Here is a 20455-nt window from a genome sequence, read left to right as displayed (position 1 = left end):
CTTTTCACTTTCATGCATTGGAGAAGGAAATGGCAACCCACTCCAGTGTTCTTGCCTGGAGAATCCCAGGGACGGGGGAGCCTGGTGGGCTGCCGTCTGTGGGGTCGCACAGAGTCGGACACGACTGAAACGACTTAGCAGCAGTAGCAGCAGCAAATAGTCAACGCTATACCTTCTTTTTCTCTAAAGAAAAAAAAGTGTTTCACAGCCCAACAGATTCTAAGAAACAACAGGGCAGGAAAAAAATCCTGACAATTACTCTTAAATACCAAGATCTTAAAGCTCAGGGTCTGGCTTTCTAATGAACAGACCCACCCAGAAGAAGCACCCCCACCACACACACAGTTAGAATTAAATACAATTTAAAAATCAGTTCTTCACTTAAACTAGCCACATTTCAGGTGCTCAATAACCACAAGTGGCCGGGGCTAGGAGATGGTAGAGAGAAGATACAGAACACTACCATCATAGTAGAATGTTTTATTGCAGCACTATGCTAGACGCTGTGTTAACACAGCAATCGATCCAGGTGGGATCTATCAGCCACTGCCCACATGGAACTCCCAATCAAATGAGAAAGACAAGAAAATGAAAAATCATGCTAGATGGTGGAAAGTGTGGGGGTTTTGCAAGCACAAAGGAAAGATGGCTAACTCAGGCTGGAGGAAGAGAGGTATGGTGGGGAAGACTGTGGGCAGAGAGGGAGATGGCCTTTAAGCTGAGGATAGTGAGGCAGAGACAGGTGATCAATGTAAGGACTGTGGACAGAGGGAACACCTGTGCAAGGATTCACAAGTGACAGCTGAATAAGCCAGGGAGCTGCAAGTGGCTTCAACCACTGAAGCATATAGTATGGGTGGTAGAGGTGGATGCTGAGATTCAAAGATAAAGTATATTCCAAACCTTACAGAACCTGATGAAGGAATTTGGATATTAGTTATCTTTTGTGTATAATAAACCATCCCAAAGCTTAGTGGCTTAAACAGCTGTTTATTTGCTCACAGTTCTTGGGGTGGCAAATTGGGCTGAGCCCAACGGGGCTGTTTTTCTGATGTTTTTCTGGTTGATCTAAAATAGCCTCACTCAGGGATGTCCCTGGTGGTTCAGTGGCTAAGACTTTGCATTGCCAAGGTAGAGGGCACAAGTTCGGTTCTTGGTCAGATAACTAAGATCCCACATGCCGTGCAGTGCACAGAAAAAAAATTTTTTTTAATTAAAATAGTCTCAGTCATACAGCTGGCATTTGGTGCTATCTATTGGATGGGCCGTGTGTGTTAAACAGGCTAGCTTGGGCTTCTTCCTGTGGTGGCAATATTTCAAAAAGGTGAGAGCAGAAACTACTTGGCATTTGAGGCATGAACTCACCAGACAAGTTCAAGGCCAGCTCTGATAGGAGAAGCTACAAAGAACTTGTGGCCATTTTTAATCTATCACACTGGGATGATGTTGGCCTAAAGCAGGGTGGTGGGTATAGAGAAGCGGAGAGATTTTTATTTTTTGGATATTTAGGAGTCAGAATTGAGAAGTCTTGGGGATTGTTCTGGAACACAGAGGAGAGGGTGAAATTACAAATGACTCCTGGATCCTTTGGCTTAGGTGATTGATGAATGGTGGTGCCCAGTACTCAGAAAAGAGGAAGAACAGGTTTGGGGGGAAGATAATGTTTCCAGTGTGAGTCATGTCAAGGATGAAATGTCATCTAGGTGGAAGTAGGCAGGAAGCAGGTGGATATGCAGATCGAAGGAGAAGTCTGGCTAGAGATACCAGTTTGGGAATCTCTGGTGCCTTCGGCCTAAGGCAGCTTCCAGGGGGTCTGCAAACTCAGAGCTGGAACATATTACCAGGCAGGGAGGGACCTGGTAAGTCAACTCTGTAGCCGCGCTAAGCCTAACCTAGTATCCCAGGCAAAGTAATCAGTCTCTCCTGGTTGAAAGTTGCCAGGCTGTTATGAGAAACAGGGATGAAGTTTCTAGGCAGAGTCCTTGGCTCTGAACTAAGATTAATGTTGTAAATGGCAAGAAGGTAGATCCCAGCTCCTGTCAGGAGGAAATCTCCTAACAACAGACCACTAACTGATAAAGTAATGAATGTATCGTCACTGAGGGAGCATTAACAGAGGCTAGAGAAACTGTGATGCAGAGGCTTGGAGGGGATTCCCTCTCTGGGTCCAATGATAGACCTCCATGTCCAGCCCTGACACTCTATGAAGGTAAATTTCCCTCACCATCTCAACTTCTGATCCTACAGATACCTAACTTTCAGAAACTCCACGAGTCTTCATTGAAGGCAGTTTTGCTGGGAGATCAGCACTGCAGGAGGCACCTATTAGGGTGCAAAAGAAATGTTGACTAGGGTCCTTGCCGTTTATTCATTTGTTTATTCATTCAACACACATTCAACCAGCCGCTAGCAAATCCTGTGCTCTGTACTAGGAACAGAGAGATGACAAGACTCTAATCTAGAAGGAATTCAACCGCAACCACAAAAACTGTCTTGTAGCTGCTGTTAGTTTCTAGAACCGTCTTCCCAATGGATCTCAAGAAGTACTCCAGGGTCTCCTTGCTATGGTGTTGGGCTGTCAAGGTTTGATGAAAGAAAGAAAGAAAGAAAGGAATGGGGGTGTCTGAGACCTGGAGAAATGTACAAGGGAGGGATCTCTGCCTTAGCGGAATAAGGGAAAACTCCTAAGAAATAAAGCAACATCCCTATCTGAATGAATAGTTAAAAAGAAGACATTTATTAAGTGCTTTCTCAGTGGCTATTACAGTGATACATGGTTTCCTTGTTTTATACAGATTCTCTGGCATTGGTGATCTTGAACACATTAATCCTATTTTCTGGAACCTTGACCACGCACTGTTGCAGTAAGAAGGCGGCGGGGCGTTCTCGGCTCAACCCCCGAGAGACGTCAGGTGAGCGGAACCCGGGTTCGGTGGCTGGAGAGGGCGCCCGGAGGGTTTTCGCAGGACTCCAGACCTAGCGACGCGCACTTCGTTGCTAAGGGCGGAGGCGCCGGAGGCTGCGGAGCCTGGAGGCTGTGGACGCCGTCGGGTTCGGCGTCCTAGTTGGGCCTCAGCTCCCGGCCCGGCCGGCCCGCCGGTGGGTATGGAGCCCGAGGCGGGAGGAAAGGGCGCAGCTGATGGGAGGGGAAGTGGGAACCCTCGCGCTCTCCGAGCCGAAGCCGCCTGACTGGCCAAAGCGGGGAGGGCGTTCCCGGGGCCCGCCTTGGGTTGGGTGGCCTTACATCCAGTCTTGGGTGAACACCCCTCCATCCATTCCCACCCCCCACCCCCCACCCACCTCAGCTTCATCAAAAATAAGCTTTGGCCAAACGCTTTGAAGAGGCGCAGGGCATTTGTGTGATCTGAAAGGAAAAACTGCACAGAGTTTGTCCCCACAATTTGGGGCAACCTTGGGAGTTCTGACGTAGTGCTGATTCCCTAAATGATCTTGGGCAAGACCCTCTTATTCTCTGAGACGCTCTTTCCCCTACCTGTACCATTAGAAGGTCATATCGGACCATTTCCTACTTGCTTCTACCTGTGGTTTTGTTTCTGTTTGAGCTTTGGTTTTAGATTCCTTGGTCTTCCAGAGTGTAGTTTAGATAAGTGCAGAAGGAGATTTGGGGAGAAGGAGGGGGATATGAAATCATCATTTACATGAACAGTGGACCAGTAGTCCAGCTGAATAAGATCCAGTGCCCCAGCTTCACCCCTTTGTGACCTTTGGAAATGGAAAAAAGTGAAAGTGTTAGTCACTCTTTGTGACCCAGTTGACTGCCGCCCAAGCTCCTCTGTCTGTGGAATTCTCCAGGCAAGAAGACTGGATGGAGTGTGTTGTCGTTCCCTTCTCCAGGGGATCTAACTGACCCTGGGATCAAACCCGGGTCTTGTGCATTGCAGGCAGATTCCTTACCATCTGAGTCTCCAGTCCCAGTTTCTTTATGGAAAGTGACAGGTGGAAATATTCTGGAGTGTACCAAGGAATGTTGCACTGGAAAGTTAAAAGAGAATTCTCTGAATTATGCTTAGAGTGACCATTGAGGGGCTTTCCTGGCAATTCAGTGGTTAAGGTTTCATGCTTCCACTGCAGGGGGCACAGGCTGGATCCCTGGTGAGGGTACTAAGATCCCACATGATCCACAGTGAGGCCAAAAAATTAAATAAGATAAAAATTTAAAAATAGAGTGACCACTGAGGATCTTAAAGGCCTTTGGAGAGTAGCTTGGGGCAGAAATGAGTTCTAGGATTCAGATTTAGGCCTGATTTGACCTGGAATCAAGTCCTCTATGTGGAACGGGTCAGAGTAACTGCTACCTGGAAAATCTGTTATTGGACAGTGGTAAACGACCCGAATATTGTTGGGGGCTTCCCAGGTGGCACTAGTAGTAAAGAACCCGCTTGCCAATTCAGGAGACATAAGAGACATGCCTTTGATCCCTGGGTTGGAAAGATCTTCTGGAGGAGGGCATAGCAACCCACTCCAGTATTCTTGCCTGGAGAATCCCATGGATTGAGGAGCCTTGTGGGCTATGGTCCACAGGGTTGCAGAGTCAAACACACCTGAAGCAATTTAGCATGTATGCACATATTGTTGCTGCTGCTGCTGCTAAGTCACTTCAGTCGTGTCTGACTCTGCGCAACCCCAGAGACAGCGGCCCACCAGACTCCCCCGTCCCTGGGATTCTCCAGGCAAGAACACTGGAGTGGGTTGCCATTTCCTTCTCCAACGCATGAAAGTGAAAAGTGAAAGTGAAGTCACTCAGTCGTGTCCGACTCTTAGCGACCCCATGGACTGCAGCCCACCAGGCTCCTCTGTGCATGGGATTTTCCAGGCAAGAGTACTGGAGTGGGGTGCCATTGCCTTCTCTGCACATATTGTTAGGTCCTTAAAAAAAGCTTGCCAAGCAGACTCTCCCACCTTAGTATTCCATTCATTCATTCAAGAGATATTTGCCTTGCATCTGTTTTCCTAGGCCATGCTTAAAGCGCCAATACAAAAATGAATAAGACATTTTCCTTCCTCTCAAGTATACTGCAGGTTCACAATATAAACTATGGCAGATAACTTGAATAGTGTTTTCATTTCTTAGTCTACAGCAACATGGACATTATCCAAGTACATATATTTTGTTCTCAAGGTTTTAAATCGCCTTGCTATATCATATCTGGGCTTCCCGGGTGGTGCAGTGGTAAAGCATCCTCCTGCAATGCAGAAGGCACAAGAGACGCAGATTCAGTCCCTGGGGCAGGAAGATTCCCCCAGAGAAGGATGGCAACCCACTCCAGTATTCTTGACTGGAAAATTCCATGGACAGAGGAGCCTGGCGAGCTACAGTCAGTGGGGATGCAAAGAGTCAGACACAACTGAGCGAGTGGGAGCATCCTTTCCTTTCATATAATATCTAACATAATGAATTCTTAGCCTTAGTGTGATCAGTCACTCTGGTCAGGAGACATAATTGGCTTCAGTTTAATATACTCCAGACTCACTTTCACATGTGTATATTCTCTGTGTATATTTGTAATGTATGTTTAATATCTGTGTATTAAGAGTAGAATTAATAATAGTGAAAATTGCTGCTTTTAGCATTGCTATCTCTGTCAATCCAGTAACCATTCTGGTAGTCATCATTTGTTACTAACAATCTGCAGCTCGAACCAAGAGTTTGAAATGCACTAGTTTTTGCAGAGAGGGAGTGTAGTAAGCTGGTAGGGAGCAAAGCCCCTGGAGCCCAAATGCCTATACTCAGGTTTCAGCTAGGACACTTACTTGCAACTTATGTGTAAACTTGGGCAAGTAATTTAACATCTCTGTGCCTGACTTTTCTCATCTGCAAAATGAAGATAGTAACGTCTATCTCAGAGGCTTGTGGAATAGATTAAATGAGTTAAATATAAAGCGTTTAAAAAAGTCCTTGGCATATTTTAAGTGCTGTTTTAAAAAATATTTATTTATATATTTGTTTGGATTTCCCAGGTGGCTCAGTGGAAAAGAATCCCCCTGTGATGCAGGAGACTTGCGTTTGGTCCCTGGGTCAGGAAGATCCCCTGGAGGAGGATGGCAACCCACTCTAGTATTCTTGCCTGGAAAATCCCATGGACAGAGGAGCCTAGCAGGTTGAAGTCCATGGGGTCACAAAGAGTCGGACCCAACCTAGCTACTAACCAAGAGCAACAGCAAATTTATTTGGTTGCTCTGGGTCTTAGTTTTAGCACACGGGATCTTTAGTTGCAGTGTGTGAGATCTGGTTCCCTGACCAGGGGTGGAATCCTGGCCCTCTGCATTGAGAGCTTGGAGTCTTAGTCATTGGACCACCAGAGATGTCCCTAAGTGCTATTTTTAATCTTCACAGAAGCTGAATGATAGAGTTATTATCCTATTTTACACATAGGAAACTGAGACTTAGAGAGGTTCAGGAACTTGCCCTAGACTGAACGAAGCAGAACTATAATTCAGACGTAGGCCTCATTTCAAGGCTAATGCGCCTAATGAAATATTATTCTGACTATTTTGTGCTGCTCTTAGTAATTAGAATAAGATCAATCAATAATTAGAGTTTATCTGAGTTCTTAAAATTTAGTTGTTAAAATGCTGTAAAGCTGTTTCTTCTTTGTAGATGTTTATAGTGGAAATTCTGGGCTAGAAGTCAAGAGCTCTACCTAGTTAGAATTTTGAGCAAATGATGTTTCTGCTCATATTCTGAAGATCTTTAAATAAAGAGTTTATATGTGATGATTTTGAGAAACTGTTTCTACTTAAAGTAATATTTTAAAAATTCATACTTAAAGTATTATTTTAAACAGGAGAATTTGACTTTCTCACAAAAACAGTAAGCTTGGAAGTAAGCAGTCACTCCTGAAGATTTTTGATAAATGAAAATATTACTATGAGTAAAATAAAAATATTTAATGATGAGTTTAAATATATCCTGTTTTGCATATTTAAAAATAGTTGTATAATTAACATTATGGTATAGTTTCCCTAAGTATTGGAAATGTACAAGTTATAAAATCTTTGAATTTTGCAAAATAAATCTTTGTGAGGGGAAATGACACTTAACAATCTCTTTAACAGTTTCTTATTTACCTTGTAAATCTCCTTTCAGTACAAACATGGTTAGAGAAGAGATTAATTGTCTTTTCACTAATTACAGAGATTAAGAAGTGGCTGCCTGAACTATTTTCCAAAGGATAGCTTTACAAAGCAGCAGCTTACCAAGTTTACAAAGTTTACAACTTTTAAATACGGCAGTTCACCAAGAAGATCCCACTGGTTTGGGCGTAAGTAATTCTAAAGATTTTCTTTTCCGTAGATTGTCCCATGAATATGCTTCAGATAGGAAGTATGGCTCTCAGAAGATACCAGCTAAAAATCCAATCAGTTTTAAGCAGAGTCAATCCATTTATAGCATCAGTGACCTAGATCTGTGGGTGGCATCTGTCCTTAGTTTGATGGCAGTGTTAAAAAATGGGTTAGGTTGGCAAATAGGAAGCCCTGCAATCTCTTATCTAACTACAGCAGTACAACACTGCAAGCTTTTTGAAAACTATCCTGGAATTTTTCCTGGGGACAAATTTGTGGTAACTGAAAAACTAGGTTCCCCTCTTGCTGAGTGTCAAGACCAAAAATACACAGCCAAGCCAAAGAGCAGAAGAAAGGATTTACAACTTGCAGCAAGTTGGGAGAACATGGATACTTGCCTAAACTGTGTCTCTCGGAACAGCAAAACTGGAGAAGTTTTAAGATAAGAGTGCACGCATATATATGAAAGGGCTCAGGTGGTGTATGCATATTCATAAGGGGCTTGAGTAGAGGAGAGTTCAGCATAAATTTGGGACACAGGTTGTCAGAGTCACAGCTTTAGTTGATTAAGTCACCAGGGTCAGCAGAGGTCAGCATCATCATTCCTTAAGTACTAGATAGTCTTGTGGTTCGGAGAAGGCAATGGCACCCCACTCCAGTACTCTTGCCTGGAAAACCCCATGGATGGGGGAGCCTGGTGGGCTACAGTCCATGGGGTCGCACAGAGTCGGACACAACTGAAGAGACTTAGCAGCAGCAGCAGTCTTGTGATTGAGTGTTTGAGGGGGTTTGGATCCTGCACTATAGCTCAAGAACGTGCCTCTTGCTATCCTGTACCTTCGAAACAGAACTGGGAGTCCTTTTTTAAAAATTTTAAACATTATCTAGTATTTCAGCTCTGATGGGTCTTTGTTGCTGCACGGGCTTTCTCTGCTTGTGGTGTGTGGGTTTCTCATTGCAGTCGCTTCTCTTGTTGCAGAGCACAGGCTCTATCGGGCTTCAATAGTCATGGCTCCCAGGCTCTAAAGCACAGGCTCAGTAGTTGTGATGCCCAGGCTTAGCTGCTTTGTGGCATGTGGGATCTTCCTGGACCAAGGATCAAACCTGTGTTCCCTGCACTGGCAGGGGAATTCCTTACACCTGAGCCACCAGGGAAGCCAAAGAACTGGGAATTTTTACAATTGATTTATCATCTCCCTGGAGAAGGAAATGGCAACCCACTCCAGTATTCTTGCCTAGAAAATCCCATGGATCGAGGAGTCTGGGAGGCTACAGTCCATGGGGTTGCAAAGAATCGGACACGACGGAGTGACTTCACTTCATGTGGTCAAGAGCAAGCCTCTGGCCAGGCTTAGATCACAAAATGTCTAGGCCTATAATGGTTCTCTTATGTCAAAGAAGTTCCATCTGGTTCTCTTCCTCTGGGAACCCTCTGGTCTATCCGGCAACACTTGTGCTTGTTACAGAGAACCCTACATCATCTGAACTAGAAGAGCCCTTCAGTTCAGTTCAGTCGCTCAGTCGTGTCCAACTCTTTGTGACCCCATTAACCACAGCACGCCAGGCCTCCCTGTCCAACACCAACTCCCAGAGTTCACCCAAACCCATGTTCGTTGAGTCGATGATGCCATCCAACCATCTCATCCTCTGTCGTCCCCTTCTCCTCCTGCCCTCAGTCTTTCCCAGCATCAGGGTCTTTTCAAATGAGTCAGCTCTTCACATCAGGTGGCCAAAGGATTGGAGTTTCAGCTTCAACATCAGTCCTTCCAATGAACACCCAGGACTGATCTCCTTTAGGATGGACTGGTTGGATCTCCTTGCAGTCCAACAGACTCTCAAGAGTCTTCTCCAACACCACAGTTCAAAAGCATCAATTCTTCGGCACTCAGCTTTCTTCACAGTCCAACTCTCACATCCAGAGCCCTTAGGTTTGTGGTTTCACAACACATGTGTTTGTCACATCGTGCAAGCCGCTTGAAGTACAGAGAAGGATATGAGAGTCCCTCGTCTTATGGAGCATACAGTCTGCTCGTAATCTTGGAGTCTGGTGTCCGTGTTTATGCATTAGAGGGGAGGCTGAGGCACAGTGTGGAGGATGGAGGAGCTCTATGACACATGACACACGTGAGACGAGGAAAGCCTGGCACCAGGGCCCAGAGCTCTTGATGCCACTCACCGTGTTCTTTCCACTGCATTTGCTTCTGTCCCTTGTCAACTTAAAGAATATTCACCACCTAAAAGTTGAGAGTTACGTTTTATTCGGTAGGAATTTTTAGGACTTCATGCTCGGGAGGCGACATCTCAAGTAATCCCAAGAGAACTATTCCAAGGAGGCGAGGGGGTGAGCTCAGATATATAGGAGTTTTGCAATAAAGGGCAGGTAGTCTGAACATCAAAAAATTATTGTTAATTAAAGAAAACCGCACACACAAACAAACAACAAAAAAAAGAAAACCAGATGCATCAAGTTAGGGAGTTTAGCACTTTTCTATGTATGGGAAGATGCAAGAGTCTGGGCTCACTGCAATCATGCCTTTGATCTGCAGGATACTTTTCATATCCTGAATTTCCTCAGGATTCACCAGCTCACCGTAGTCTGTGGCTGCAACTCCTGATGACTGTGACATCCTTTGTTTCCTGATATGGCAGGAAATAGTCTATTTCTCACTGGTTACCTGTTCTTTTCAGGAGGTCAGTTCTGGCAGCTTTCAAATGTAGGCTGAAATTCTTCTGGAAGGCTGTGGTGGGTTTTTTGTTGTTTTTAAGTGTTTTGTTTTTGTTTTCATCTATTTTGTTCAAGTATAGTTGATTTACAATGTTGTGTTTATTTCTGCTGTACAGTAAAGCGATTGTTATACATGTATATGCATGTATTCTTTTTCATTCTGGTTTATCACAGAATGTCGACTGTAGTTCCCTGTGTGATACAGCAGGACCTTGTTGTTCATCCATTCTGTATATCATCGTTTGCACCTGCTAGTCCCGAACTCCTAGTCCATTGCTCCCCCTCGCCCCCTTGGCAGCCCCAAGTCTGTTCTCTGTGTCTGTCAGTCTATTTCTGTTTTGTAGGTAGGCTCATTTGTGTCATATTTTAGATTCCGTGTATAAGTGACAACATATGGGATCACTTCCTCTTTCTGACTTACTTCACTAAGTGTGATCATCTCTAGTTGCATTCACACTGATGCAGATGGCATTATTTCATTCATTTTTATGGCTGAGTAATATTCCATTGTGTGTATATGTACTACATCTTCTTTATGCATTCATATGTCAGTGGGCATTTAGGTTGTTTTTATCTTGGCCATTATAAATAAATAGTGCTGCCATGAACATTAGGGTACACTTATATTTTCAAATTATGGTTTTCTTCATATATATGCCCAGGAATGGAATTGCAGGATCACATGGCAACTCTATTTTTATTTTTTTGAGGGACCTCCATAGAGTGGAAAACTGTGGGGTTTTTTTAAAGGTAATGAATGATATGGGACTTCCCTGGTGGTCCAATGGTTAAGACTCTGAGCTTCCACTACAGGGAGCCTGGGTTTGATCCCTGGTCCAGGAACTAGGATCATGCATGGAGAATACTTGGTGAGTTTTAGCTGCTATTTCTCATTATAGACTATTCTTCCTAGAACTAGGTAGGCTCATCATTCCCATAAGAAACTCATCTCCTAGAATTTCTTCAAGCAGAGCCCTGGAAGAGATGGCGACTTGGTACTCCCACCTCTGCCACTCTCACTCCCACTCCCACCTCTGTCCCTCTGCCATCTCAGGGGACAGCTAATTGAGTAGCAGATGAACGTTACCCAGAGTAGCTGAGACTATGTCCTAGTCATGTGCCTTCAGTCCCATCAGACGTCCACACTGGCCACATATTCTGATCTTGACATTAAAACCGAGATATTAAAAAATATTTACATATTAACTCTTTTAAAAATAATAAACCTTATTGCATGTAAACATAAATAATTTTATGAAACATAAATATACTTTTGAAAACACACAAAAATGTTTGATTGGAAGAGAACGGTATTGTTTTACATTTTTGCAAATCTCTTTACTGTTTGGCTTAAACAGAAGAAAGTTGGATTCTCAGGTCTGCTTCTGCATTCAGTCTATTGCAGTATGTTGTTTGCATTGTAGTGTGAGCAGAAAGTCAGGACTCGCATGGAGACGTAGTTGGGAGAAGGATTTCACAGACCCCCTGCAAGGGTCTCAGGAACCCCCAGCAGCCCTGAGATCACACTGTGAGGCCTGCCGGTCAGGTCATTACCTGTACTGTCTCATTTAGTGTCACTGTCTCCCACGCCTCATTCTTATTACAGAATAACCTCATGACCCTGGAAAGTATTTAATAGCAGTCCCACAGGCTAGGAAGGTTATGGACTTTTAGAATAACTAAAGCTGTTTCGCAAGAAGCTTACTGGTATAGATTGGGTTTTTTTTTGGCCTTGCCTCAAAACTTATGGGATCTCAATAAGTGAAAGCGCTAAATCCTAACCAGTGGACCACCAGGGAATTCCCAGTACTTCATTCCTTTTAATGGCTGAAAAATGTTCCACGGTATGCATAAACCACATTTTGTTTATTCATCCATTGATGGACACTTGGGTTGTTGTTAGCTTTTGACTGTTGTGAACAGTGCTGCTCTGAACATACATGTTTAAATTTTGGATTGAACACCTGTTTTTGATTCTTTGGACTATATACCCAGGAGTAGAATTGTTGGATCACATAGTGATTCTATATTTGACTTACTGGGGAGCATCTTAATATTTTTAAAGTTAGTTTTGTTTTTGTTTATCTGCAAATGCTGTATGGTGGGATGTTGCCTTCCCAGGGCTATAAGAGTGTGAGGCAGGGAAAGGAGGAAAACCAAATGCCTACAGTTAGTCTTTTTTTTTTTTAAAAAAAAAAAAAGGTTTTAGCATAACCATAATACCTGTCGTTCTTGTGCCTCCCAGAGTTAACAGTGTGTATTCTTCCTTTTACCAAACAGGGAACACAACTTCCAGCAGCCCCAAGGGATGCTGCTACTCAGGTGCCATCTGAAACGAGCTCTTCCCCAGAAGGTCTCGTGCAGGTTCTGTGCAGTGATGGGGAAACTGCAGAGCAAATTCAAACACAGCACTTACAAATACAGGTATAGCAGTCTGCCCTCGGGTGGGATCCCCCGTTTTGTGCCCCATGACAATTCTTTCCTATAGAAAGAGAAGGCCCGGAGCCATCGTTGATGCCCTCCCTGAACAGTCAGTTTGGTCTGTTTCCTTTTGGATAAGAAACATCTTAGTTGCTAGTGCCTACAGCCCCATGGCGAGGGGTCCCACATCTTTGGGAATCATCTCTAGAGCAAGCAAAGACTCTGGGTTTCTTCCCTTATCAGACCCCAGTCATGCACTCCTGAGCATTTACAGAGTTAATCATGCCATCCTGGTGACATCGGTGTGTCTCCTTTCTCTACTCCCTTTCTGTCTTTCTCCTCAGCCTGGCCTTGTGGTCCACACTCTCTTCCCCTTGCTCCACTGTGCACCCTACACTGTGGGGCTCATTTTCCATCCTCTCTTTAGCAGGCCTGATGGATTTATCGAAGAGAAGATTCAAACTAAAGCCTTTCAAGAGTATAGCCCAGCTCATGTGGATACCGTCTCTGTTGTTGCTGCTCTGAACTCAGACCTCTGTGTTTCCGGAGGAAAAGATAAGGTGGGATTTGCAGTGCTTCCCAGGGAACCAGCTTATTGCAGAGAAAGGCAGATGTTTGGAAAGGAAGTGCTGGCTTTTCATTTCCAGCAGCAGGGTTGAATAGTGTAAAAATATGCGCTTTAGAGTTAAAAAGACTGGGTTTAAATTCCTAGTCTGCCGCTTCCTGTTACTTTGGGCAAGTCTTTTCATTTTCTTGAGCTTCAGGCTCCTTACCTATTAAATGCGGGTAGTAATGCCAACCACCCAGGATAGTTGTGAGGATTAAATGGGAATACCCTCAGCACTCTGTAAGACCACCCACATGCTTTTTATAAATGACAAGTATTACTCCAGCCTATCCATTTTTACATCTGCATGCACACAGGAGTTATTTATCAGCAAAAGGAAAGTTCTAGTCTCTTTTATGCATCTCTTTTGCCAAAATATCTACCAATACTTCGAGACTGCTCCCATTTTCAGTGTAAATCTGGTTGCTATATCTCCCTCGTATTTGGATCTGTCATAGCACTCAGACCTAGGCTCTTGGTAGCAGAAATGCTGATTCTTTCATAACAAATAATGCCTCTAATCTTCAATAGCCATTTAGAATCTTCAGATTCCATTTTCATACCATATTTCACTGATTCTAAGATGTGCATGTTTCCATATTTTAACACCTCTGAAATCAGGATGCATCTAGAAATTGATAATAACATCATTTAATTGGCAGCATTTTGTTTTAACATCTAGACATATGAAATTATATTTCTATGATCCTCACCTGTGAGGGGTAGACAGTGCAAGGATTAGCCTCTCTGTTTTGCAGGTTATGAAACTGGGATTTAACTAGGTCATAGTACTGAACTACAGAGAGTAGGCCAGAGAATGCTTCTGAATCCTGTTTAGGGGAGAAATACAACAAAATACTAAAATGTATTCCTGGAAAAAGGATGGGAAGACAATTTTCATAATGATTCTCTCTGGCAGATGGGATTATGGATGAGATTTTTTGAAATTAAAAAACAAAGTATGGGGACTTCCCTAGTGACCCAGCGGCTAAGACTCTATGCTCATAACGCAGGGCCCGGGTGCGAGCCCTGGCCTGTGAACTAGACCCCACGCGCTGCGACTAAGGCTCCTGTGTGCTGCACTGAGGATTGAAGATCTCACACGCCTCGACCAAGACATGTCGCAGCCAAATGAATAAATAAATATTAAAAAAATACACAATCTGTTTCACAACAGTGTAAATATACTTTTATTTTTTTGGCCATGCCACATGGCGTGTGAGATCTTAGTTCGCCAGTTCAGTTCAGTCCAGTCACTCAGTTGTGTCCGACTCTTTGCAGCCCCATGGACTGCAGCACGCCAGGCCTCCCTGTCCATCACCAACTCCTGGAGTTACCCAAACTCATGTCCATTGGGTCGGTGATGCCATCCAACTATCTCATCTTCTGTCGTCCCCTTCTCCCACCTTCAATCTTTCCCAGCATCAGGGTCTTTTCAAATGAGTCAGTTCTTTGCATCAGGTGGCCAAAGTATTGGAGTTTCAGCTTCAACATCAGCACTTCCAATGAATGTTCAGGACTGATCTCCTTTAGGATGGACTGGGTGGATCTCCCTGCAGTCCAAGGGACTCTCAAGAGTCTTCTCCAACACCACAGTTCAAAAGCATCAGTTCTTTGGTGCTCAGCTTTCTTTATAGTCCAACTCTCACATGCATACATGACTACTAGAAAAACCATAGCTTTGACTATACGGACCTTTGTTGGCAAATGTCTCTACTTTTGAATATGCTATCTAGGTTGGTCATAACTTTTCTTCCAAGGAGCAAGTGTCTTTGAATTTCATGGCTGCAGTCACCATCTGCAGTGATTTTGGAGCCCCCAAAAATAAAGTCTGACACTGTTTCCCCATCTATTTGCCATGAAGTGATGGGACCGGATGCCATGATCTTAGTCTTCTGAATGTTGAATTTTAAGTCAACTTTTTCACTCTCCTCTTTCACTTTCATCAAGAGGCTCTTCAGTTCCTCTTTGCTTTCTGCCATAAGGGTGGTGTCATCTGCATATCTGATGTTATTGCTATTTCTGCCCGCATCTTGATTCCAGCTTTTGCTTAATCCAGCCCAGCATTTCTCATGATGTACTCTGCATATAAGTTAAAAAAGCAGGGTGACAATATATAGCCTTGACATACTCCTTTCCCGATTTGGAACCAGTTTGTTGTTCATGTCCAGTTCTAACTGTTGCTTCCTGACCTGCATACAGATTTCTCAGGAGGCTGGTCAGGTGGTCTGGTATTCCCATGTCTTTAAGAATTTTTACAGTTTGTTGTGATCCACACAGTCAAAGGCTTTGGCATAGTCAATAAAGCAGAAGTAGATGTTTTTCTGGAACTCTTCTTGATTTTTCAGTGTTCCAGTGGATGTTGGCAATTTGATCTCTAGTTCCTCTGCCTTTTCTAAAACCAGCTTGAACATCTGGAAGTTCACAGTTCACATACTGTTGAAGCTTGGCTTGGAGAATTTTGAGCATTACTTTGCTAGCATGTGACATGAGTACAATTGTGCGGTAGTTTGAGCATTCCTTGGCATTGCCTTTCTTTGGGATTGGAATGAAAATTGACCTTTTCCAGTCCTGTGGCCACTGCTGAGTTTTCCAAATTTGCTGGCATATTGAATGCAGCACTTTCACAGCATCATCTTTTAGGATTTGAAATAGCCAGGGATCAAACCCATGCCCCCTGCACTGGAAGTGCAGAATCATAACCCCTGGACCACCAGGGAATTCCCTGAATATACTTTTAACACTACTAAATTGTACATCTAAAAATGATTAAGATGGTAAATTTTTTTTAAGTAGGGAAAAAAAATCTAATCCCATGGAGATTTTCCTTCAGCATCTACACCCAGAACCTCAACCTAAACCAGATGCCCCTGGGGAGTGTTATCCCAAACCCATAATTAAGGCCCAGACGCTTCCGTGGAGTGGCCCAATGGCTCTGGAAGAGACAGAGAGCTCAAACTTGGGGAGCATGAGGAGCGACACTACAATAAAACCTTGGTAGAAATGGAGAAATTAGGTAGAGAACAAGATAAAGGCTTGTAGTTTCAGCTAAACAAAAAAAATCAATTAAACTGAAATATTCTACTGACTCTCTGCAGACAGCTGTGGCCTATAACTGGAGAACTGGAAATGTGGTGAAAAGGTTCAAAGGACATGAGCGAGAAATCACCAAGGTAATTGTCATACGATTAGCATCACGAGGAAATTTGGAATTGAATAAAGGAACACCTGTAGCTTTCGGTAGTAAGAGTGGTTGAATATTTCAGTGTTAAGGAAAAATGCAGAGGTTTCATTTGACGTCACCGTGTGAAGCCCCACTCACACCAGAGCAAACCATTCACTCAGCTATAGTTACAGGTATAGTAGACACAGTTTTTGTTTCATCATTAAGCCCTTCCCAGCTAGCGCTAACCCACCTGCCAGTGCAGGAGATGTAAGAGACATGAGTTTGATCCCTGGGTTGGGAAGATCCCCTGGAAGAGGGCATGGCAACCTACTCCAGTATTCTTGCCTGGAGAATCCCAGGGACAGAGGAGCCTGGTGGGCTGCGGTCCATAGTGTTGCAAAGAGTTGGACACGACTGATCGACTTAGCACATAGCACAGCACAGGTAGTAAATAGAGAACAGCTGAGATCAACTCCCCCTGCCCTGTCCTAACTCACCAGGGTCATGTATCGAAGCCTTACTAAGTGTTTAGGTAAGAAAATGACAAACTCTCCATACTGAGGAAACTTTTAGTCTAGTTGGGGAAATTTTTTAAAAGCCAGAAACAGTTAAATAATTAATTGTTAAAGAGCATGACAGAGTAGACTGAGATTCCAGCAAAAATGATGGAGAATGTCAGATTATGTAACTCCCCTCTCTGAAGTCCACCTACATGAACCAAAAATTGAGAAGCAAACTCCACCGTAATGAGACAGTATCAGCGACAGCCACAGAGCACAGACCTGCCAGATACAGTGCATTTTGAACCAGCCTGAGAGCAAACACCAGGTTCTAGCACTTTTATCTCCAGGCTTTTTCCATTTTTAACGTCCAAACAAGCACACTAGAGCTGTCCTTTTTTTTTTTTTTTTTTTGAGCAGATAGCGTGTATTTATAAATCAAGCCAGTTCTTCAGCGCCTCTCGCGATAAGATGGTCATGATGTGGGACTTGCAGAGCTCCTCACAGCCGAGACAGCAGTTTTCTGGCCACACCATGGTGGTCACTGGACTGACAGTGAGTCCAGGTGAGGTTAAACCAACGTCTTCCCAACACCAATACTGTGGTACTTTCCTGAAAAGCCCTGTCCCAAGTCCGTCTCATGGACCATCTTCTTGCCATTGTTCCCTAAGATTCATCACAACTGTGTACCGGCTCCCGTGACAACACCCTGCTCTTGTGGGATGTGGGGACTGGACAGTGTGCAGAGAGAGCTTCAGTCTCCAGGAACCTGGTACGAACTCAAACTTGGTCCAGAGGAGGGCAACAGAAGGGAGCCTGGGGTGAGGAAGAGCCTAGGAGAGAGACATGGAGACTGCATGACCAGGCCTTAGAGTCTTGGGTCCTAATTACTGCTCACGCCTAACTAAGGTCTTCTGCTCCAGAGAACAACTCCACTAGTTTATATTGGAGTTTTAAATGGTGTCCTCACTTATGCCTTCAAAACATAGTTATTCCATATCTTCTGTGGGCCAGGCACTGTGCTAGAAGCAGGATTAGTGGCCCAGGGCTTGGTTCCTGGCCTCCAGAAGCTCACAGTTTATGCTTATCATGTGTTCAGTATATGTAACATTATGCAGAGAAATAAGCATGATCTTTTGCTATTTGTATAATTTGATTTGCTTATGAAGACCAGTGTTTGCCAGTAGCAGACTGATGTCAACTCTACTGCCTATGAGGTTAGTCATACCTGGGTTTAAAGCATGGATACATCACTTTTTAGCTGTATTAACCCAAGAAAGTTACTAGAAGTCTCGGTGTCTTCATTTATAAAATGGGGAGAACTATATCACCCGACATGGCAGTGTCCTTTAGTGGTTTTCGGACATCAGTCACGTGATCTTTTCGAGTTTTGAAGACAACTGCCAGTGGCAAGATGTGCTCGCCCTGTGCCCTCCGCATTTGTACAGGTTGCTGGAAGAAGTGAAAACCGTGTTACCTCGGGTTGTTTTGAAAACTGTTTCATGCCTATCCAGCAGGGGGCTGCAGGGATAAAGGGAAACACGGACACGCTTCCTGAACCCGAGGAGGCCTCAAGTTAGGGTTTCATCAGTCCCACTTGAAAGCAGAGGCCGCTCTCCTTAGCTGCCACTCGGCCAGCGGTGTTTGGGTTTCAGACACTCTGAGAGTGCTGCGTGCATTTCGAGGCTCACGCCTGGTCCAGGTGCTTCTGTTGCTGCTGATAACTTAGGAGCTGCAGCTTGAGCATGACCGGTGGGCCTCTGCACCACATAAAATCCCTCTTAAGTCAGATGTGCTAGGCTCAGCATCCTTGAGAAGTAATGACAGGGCTGCTCTTTAGTGACATTTACAGAAATTACAGCGGAGAAATGGCATGGTGTGGAGAAGTTTTGAAACTTTTGCTTTTTCCAGGTCACTCACTTGTGCTGGGTCCCCCGAGAACCGTACATACTCCAGACCTCCGAGGATAAAACCATCAGGTGGGCTTACTGAGCAGCAGTGCAGGTGTTTCTGGTGGAGGTCTGTGGCTCCCGCGCTTACCTGGCTCGTCCTGCTCTGCTTCTCCGCGTTGCTGTGCCTTGCCCAGGGCCTTCCCCTCCTCTGCACTTTGCCAGTGCTGGTGTCTCTCTGATCTGGCCCCGCGGATCACCTGGATAGAGGTTAAATGGCAGGAGGTCAGCTTGTTCTGGCTGGTTTTTAGAAGCAGCTGATTCTGCCAGCCCTGACTGTGGGAACGTGTTCAGATTAAACTCAGGGTCAGTTGCTTGCTTGTCCCACCCCTTAAAGTGGCCCTTACTGGGCTCCAGGTGTTCTCAATCACCCAGCCCTCAGAATCACCATCAGGGAAGTCAAATGAAGTAAATCCTTCTTAGACTAGAAAGCATGACCAGAAACATTGGATCTCAAGAGATTCTTCTTAGAAAATGGTAGGAAGAAGATAAAGAAGTAAAATTGAGACAAGAGGTAAAACAAAACGGTCCCCAGTTGACCCCATGAATCAGTTGGCCAAGTCCTATAAATCTTCTGTGTCTGACTCTGGAATGATGCCTGCTTCTCTCCATCATGATATGTATCTTTGAAAATTTTTGTTAAATCACAGGCACAGAAATATTCTCTCTCATCTGTTGAAAGTAGTACCCCAAGAGACCAAATTAACAAATTAACTTGAACAATTAAGATGCTTGGTCTAAATTCCCATTAATTAGATCTCAAAATAGAAAGAACTCAGATGTCATTCAGTTTGGTTATTTCCTGACAGCTTTACCATCCCTGAGATTGATCTGGTTCCTGTTGCTGTTTTTAGGTAAATCCCAGCGCTCTGTTCTGACTTGCCAAAGCCCGCAAAGAGCCAAAACTTCGGCGTTTACAGGCAATTACAGGTGCACTTCAGCACATTTACTGCAAACTCATTCGCTGCCGTAATTTCTTTCAGACTGTGGGACCGTCGGGGGCTGCAGGTAGCTCATACATTTCCCACCCAGCAGCACATCCAGACGTACTGCGAGGTCAGTGAGGATGGGCACAAGTGTGTCTCCTGCAGCAGCGGCTTTGAAGGGGAAGGCTGTGAAGCGACGGTGAGAGACTGCGGGGTCCAGGTGTCGGGGTGCTGATGAGAAATGACTTCCTCTCGCCTCCTGCCTGTCCTGAGCTATACAGGCAGGCTCTACTACAGTCTCAGGCCTATTCCAAGTGCATACTATACACAATCCTTGGCATTCTGCATGCTTCTTTCAAGAAAACTCCATTGCCTAAGCTCTCTGCATCGGTCATAGAAAAGAGAAATGTGATGGGAGTCAAGACAGGAAGGCGTTAGACACAGAACCACCTGCTAATGTCCCTGATCCCAGTAGAATTTAGAAAAGGGATGAACTGATCGAAGAATCAAGTGTGTTCCCATTTTACATGTGGTCACAGTAAAGGAATTCAAGTTCTTTAGGAAGTTTGGGGCTCTAGTGTTGGTCAAGGGCCCACTGCATCCTGAACCCCTGTACCTTTCCTTGCAGTTAATTTCAGGATAGATTGCCTTGGCTCCTCCAGAGTACCTTGGATTTCTCACAGTAAAATATTAGTTAAAAGATTTATCTAGTATCCAAACAGGACAACTACAATTCCCATTTTATTGGACATTTATTATGTGCAAGGCACTGGGCTGAGCATATCATGTGCATTATCTCATTTAATCCTTAAAACAATCTTGCTAGTTCAGTATTATTATAGTTCCCATTTTACAG

At 44.3% G+C, this 20455-nt stretch overlaps 1 protein-coding gene and 1 long non-coding RNA gene across 9 annotated transcripts in view; one reads left to right on the top strand and one right to left on the bottom strand.

The window, feature by feature from the left end:
* Positions 1-2774: 2774 nt before the first annotated feature.
* WDR31 (WD repeat domain 31) overlaps positions 2775-20455 on the top strand; it is a 30179-nt gene continuing 12498 nt past the window's right edge. For 2 of the 8 annotated variants that reach the window (XM_025282258.3, XM_006061240.4), the window contains exons 1-9: positions 2784-3099; positions 7157-7283; positions 12311-12454; positions 12879-13011; positions 16157-16231; positions 17145-17289; positions 17396-17496; positions 18636-18703; positions 19657-19798. In XM_025282258.3, the coding sequence (XP_025138043.3) occupies positions 12339-12454; positions 12879-13011; positions 16157-16231; positions 17145-17289; positions 17396-17496; positions 18636-18703; positions 19657-19798 (780 nt within the window). In that variant the 5' untranslated portion in view covers positions 2784-3099; positions 7157-7283; positions 12311-12338. Of the gene's footprint in view, positions 3100-6077; positions 6120-7156; positions 7284-12310; positions 12455-12878; positions 13012-16156; positions 16232-17144; positions 17290-17395; positions 17497-18635; positions 18704-19656; positions 19799-20455 lie in introns of those variants that run through there. The other 6 variants (XM_044940474.2, XM_044940472.2, XM_006061242.4 and 3 more) reach the window with 6 other exon arrangements.
* LOC123332959 lies at positions 9403-18895 on the bottom strand. Its single transcript, XR_006550172.2, has 3 exons — positions 18765-18895; positions 12254-12416; positions 9403-9539 (listed from the first exon to the last, which is right to left on the bottom strand). It is a non-coding gene; the product is annotated as an uncharacterized LOC123332959 (long non-coding RNA).

The sequence above is a fragment of the Bubalus bubalis genome, chromosome 3 (assembly GCF_019923935.1).
Source record: "Bubalus bubalis isolate 160015118507 breed Murrah chromosome 3, NDDB_SH_1, whole genome shotgun sequence".
Lineage (NCBI taxonomy): Eukaryota > Metazoa > Chordata > Mammalia > Artiodactyla > Bovidae > Bubalus > Bubalus bubalis.
Note: the sequence above shows the minus strand (reverse complement) of the source record. Positions and strands in the feature narration are given on the sequence as shown.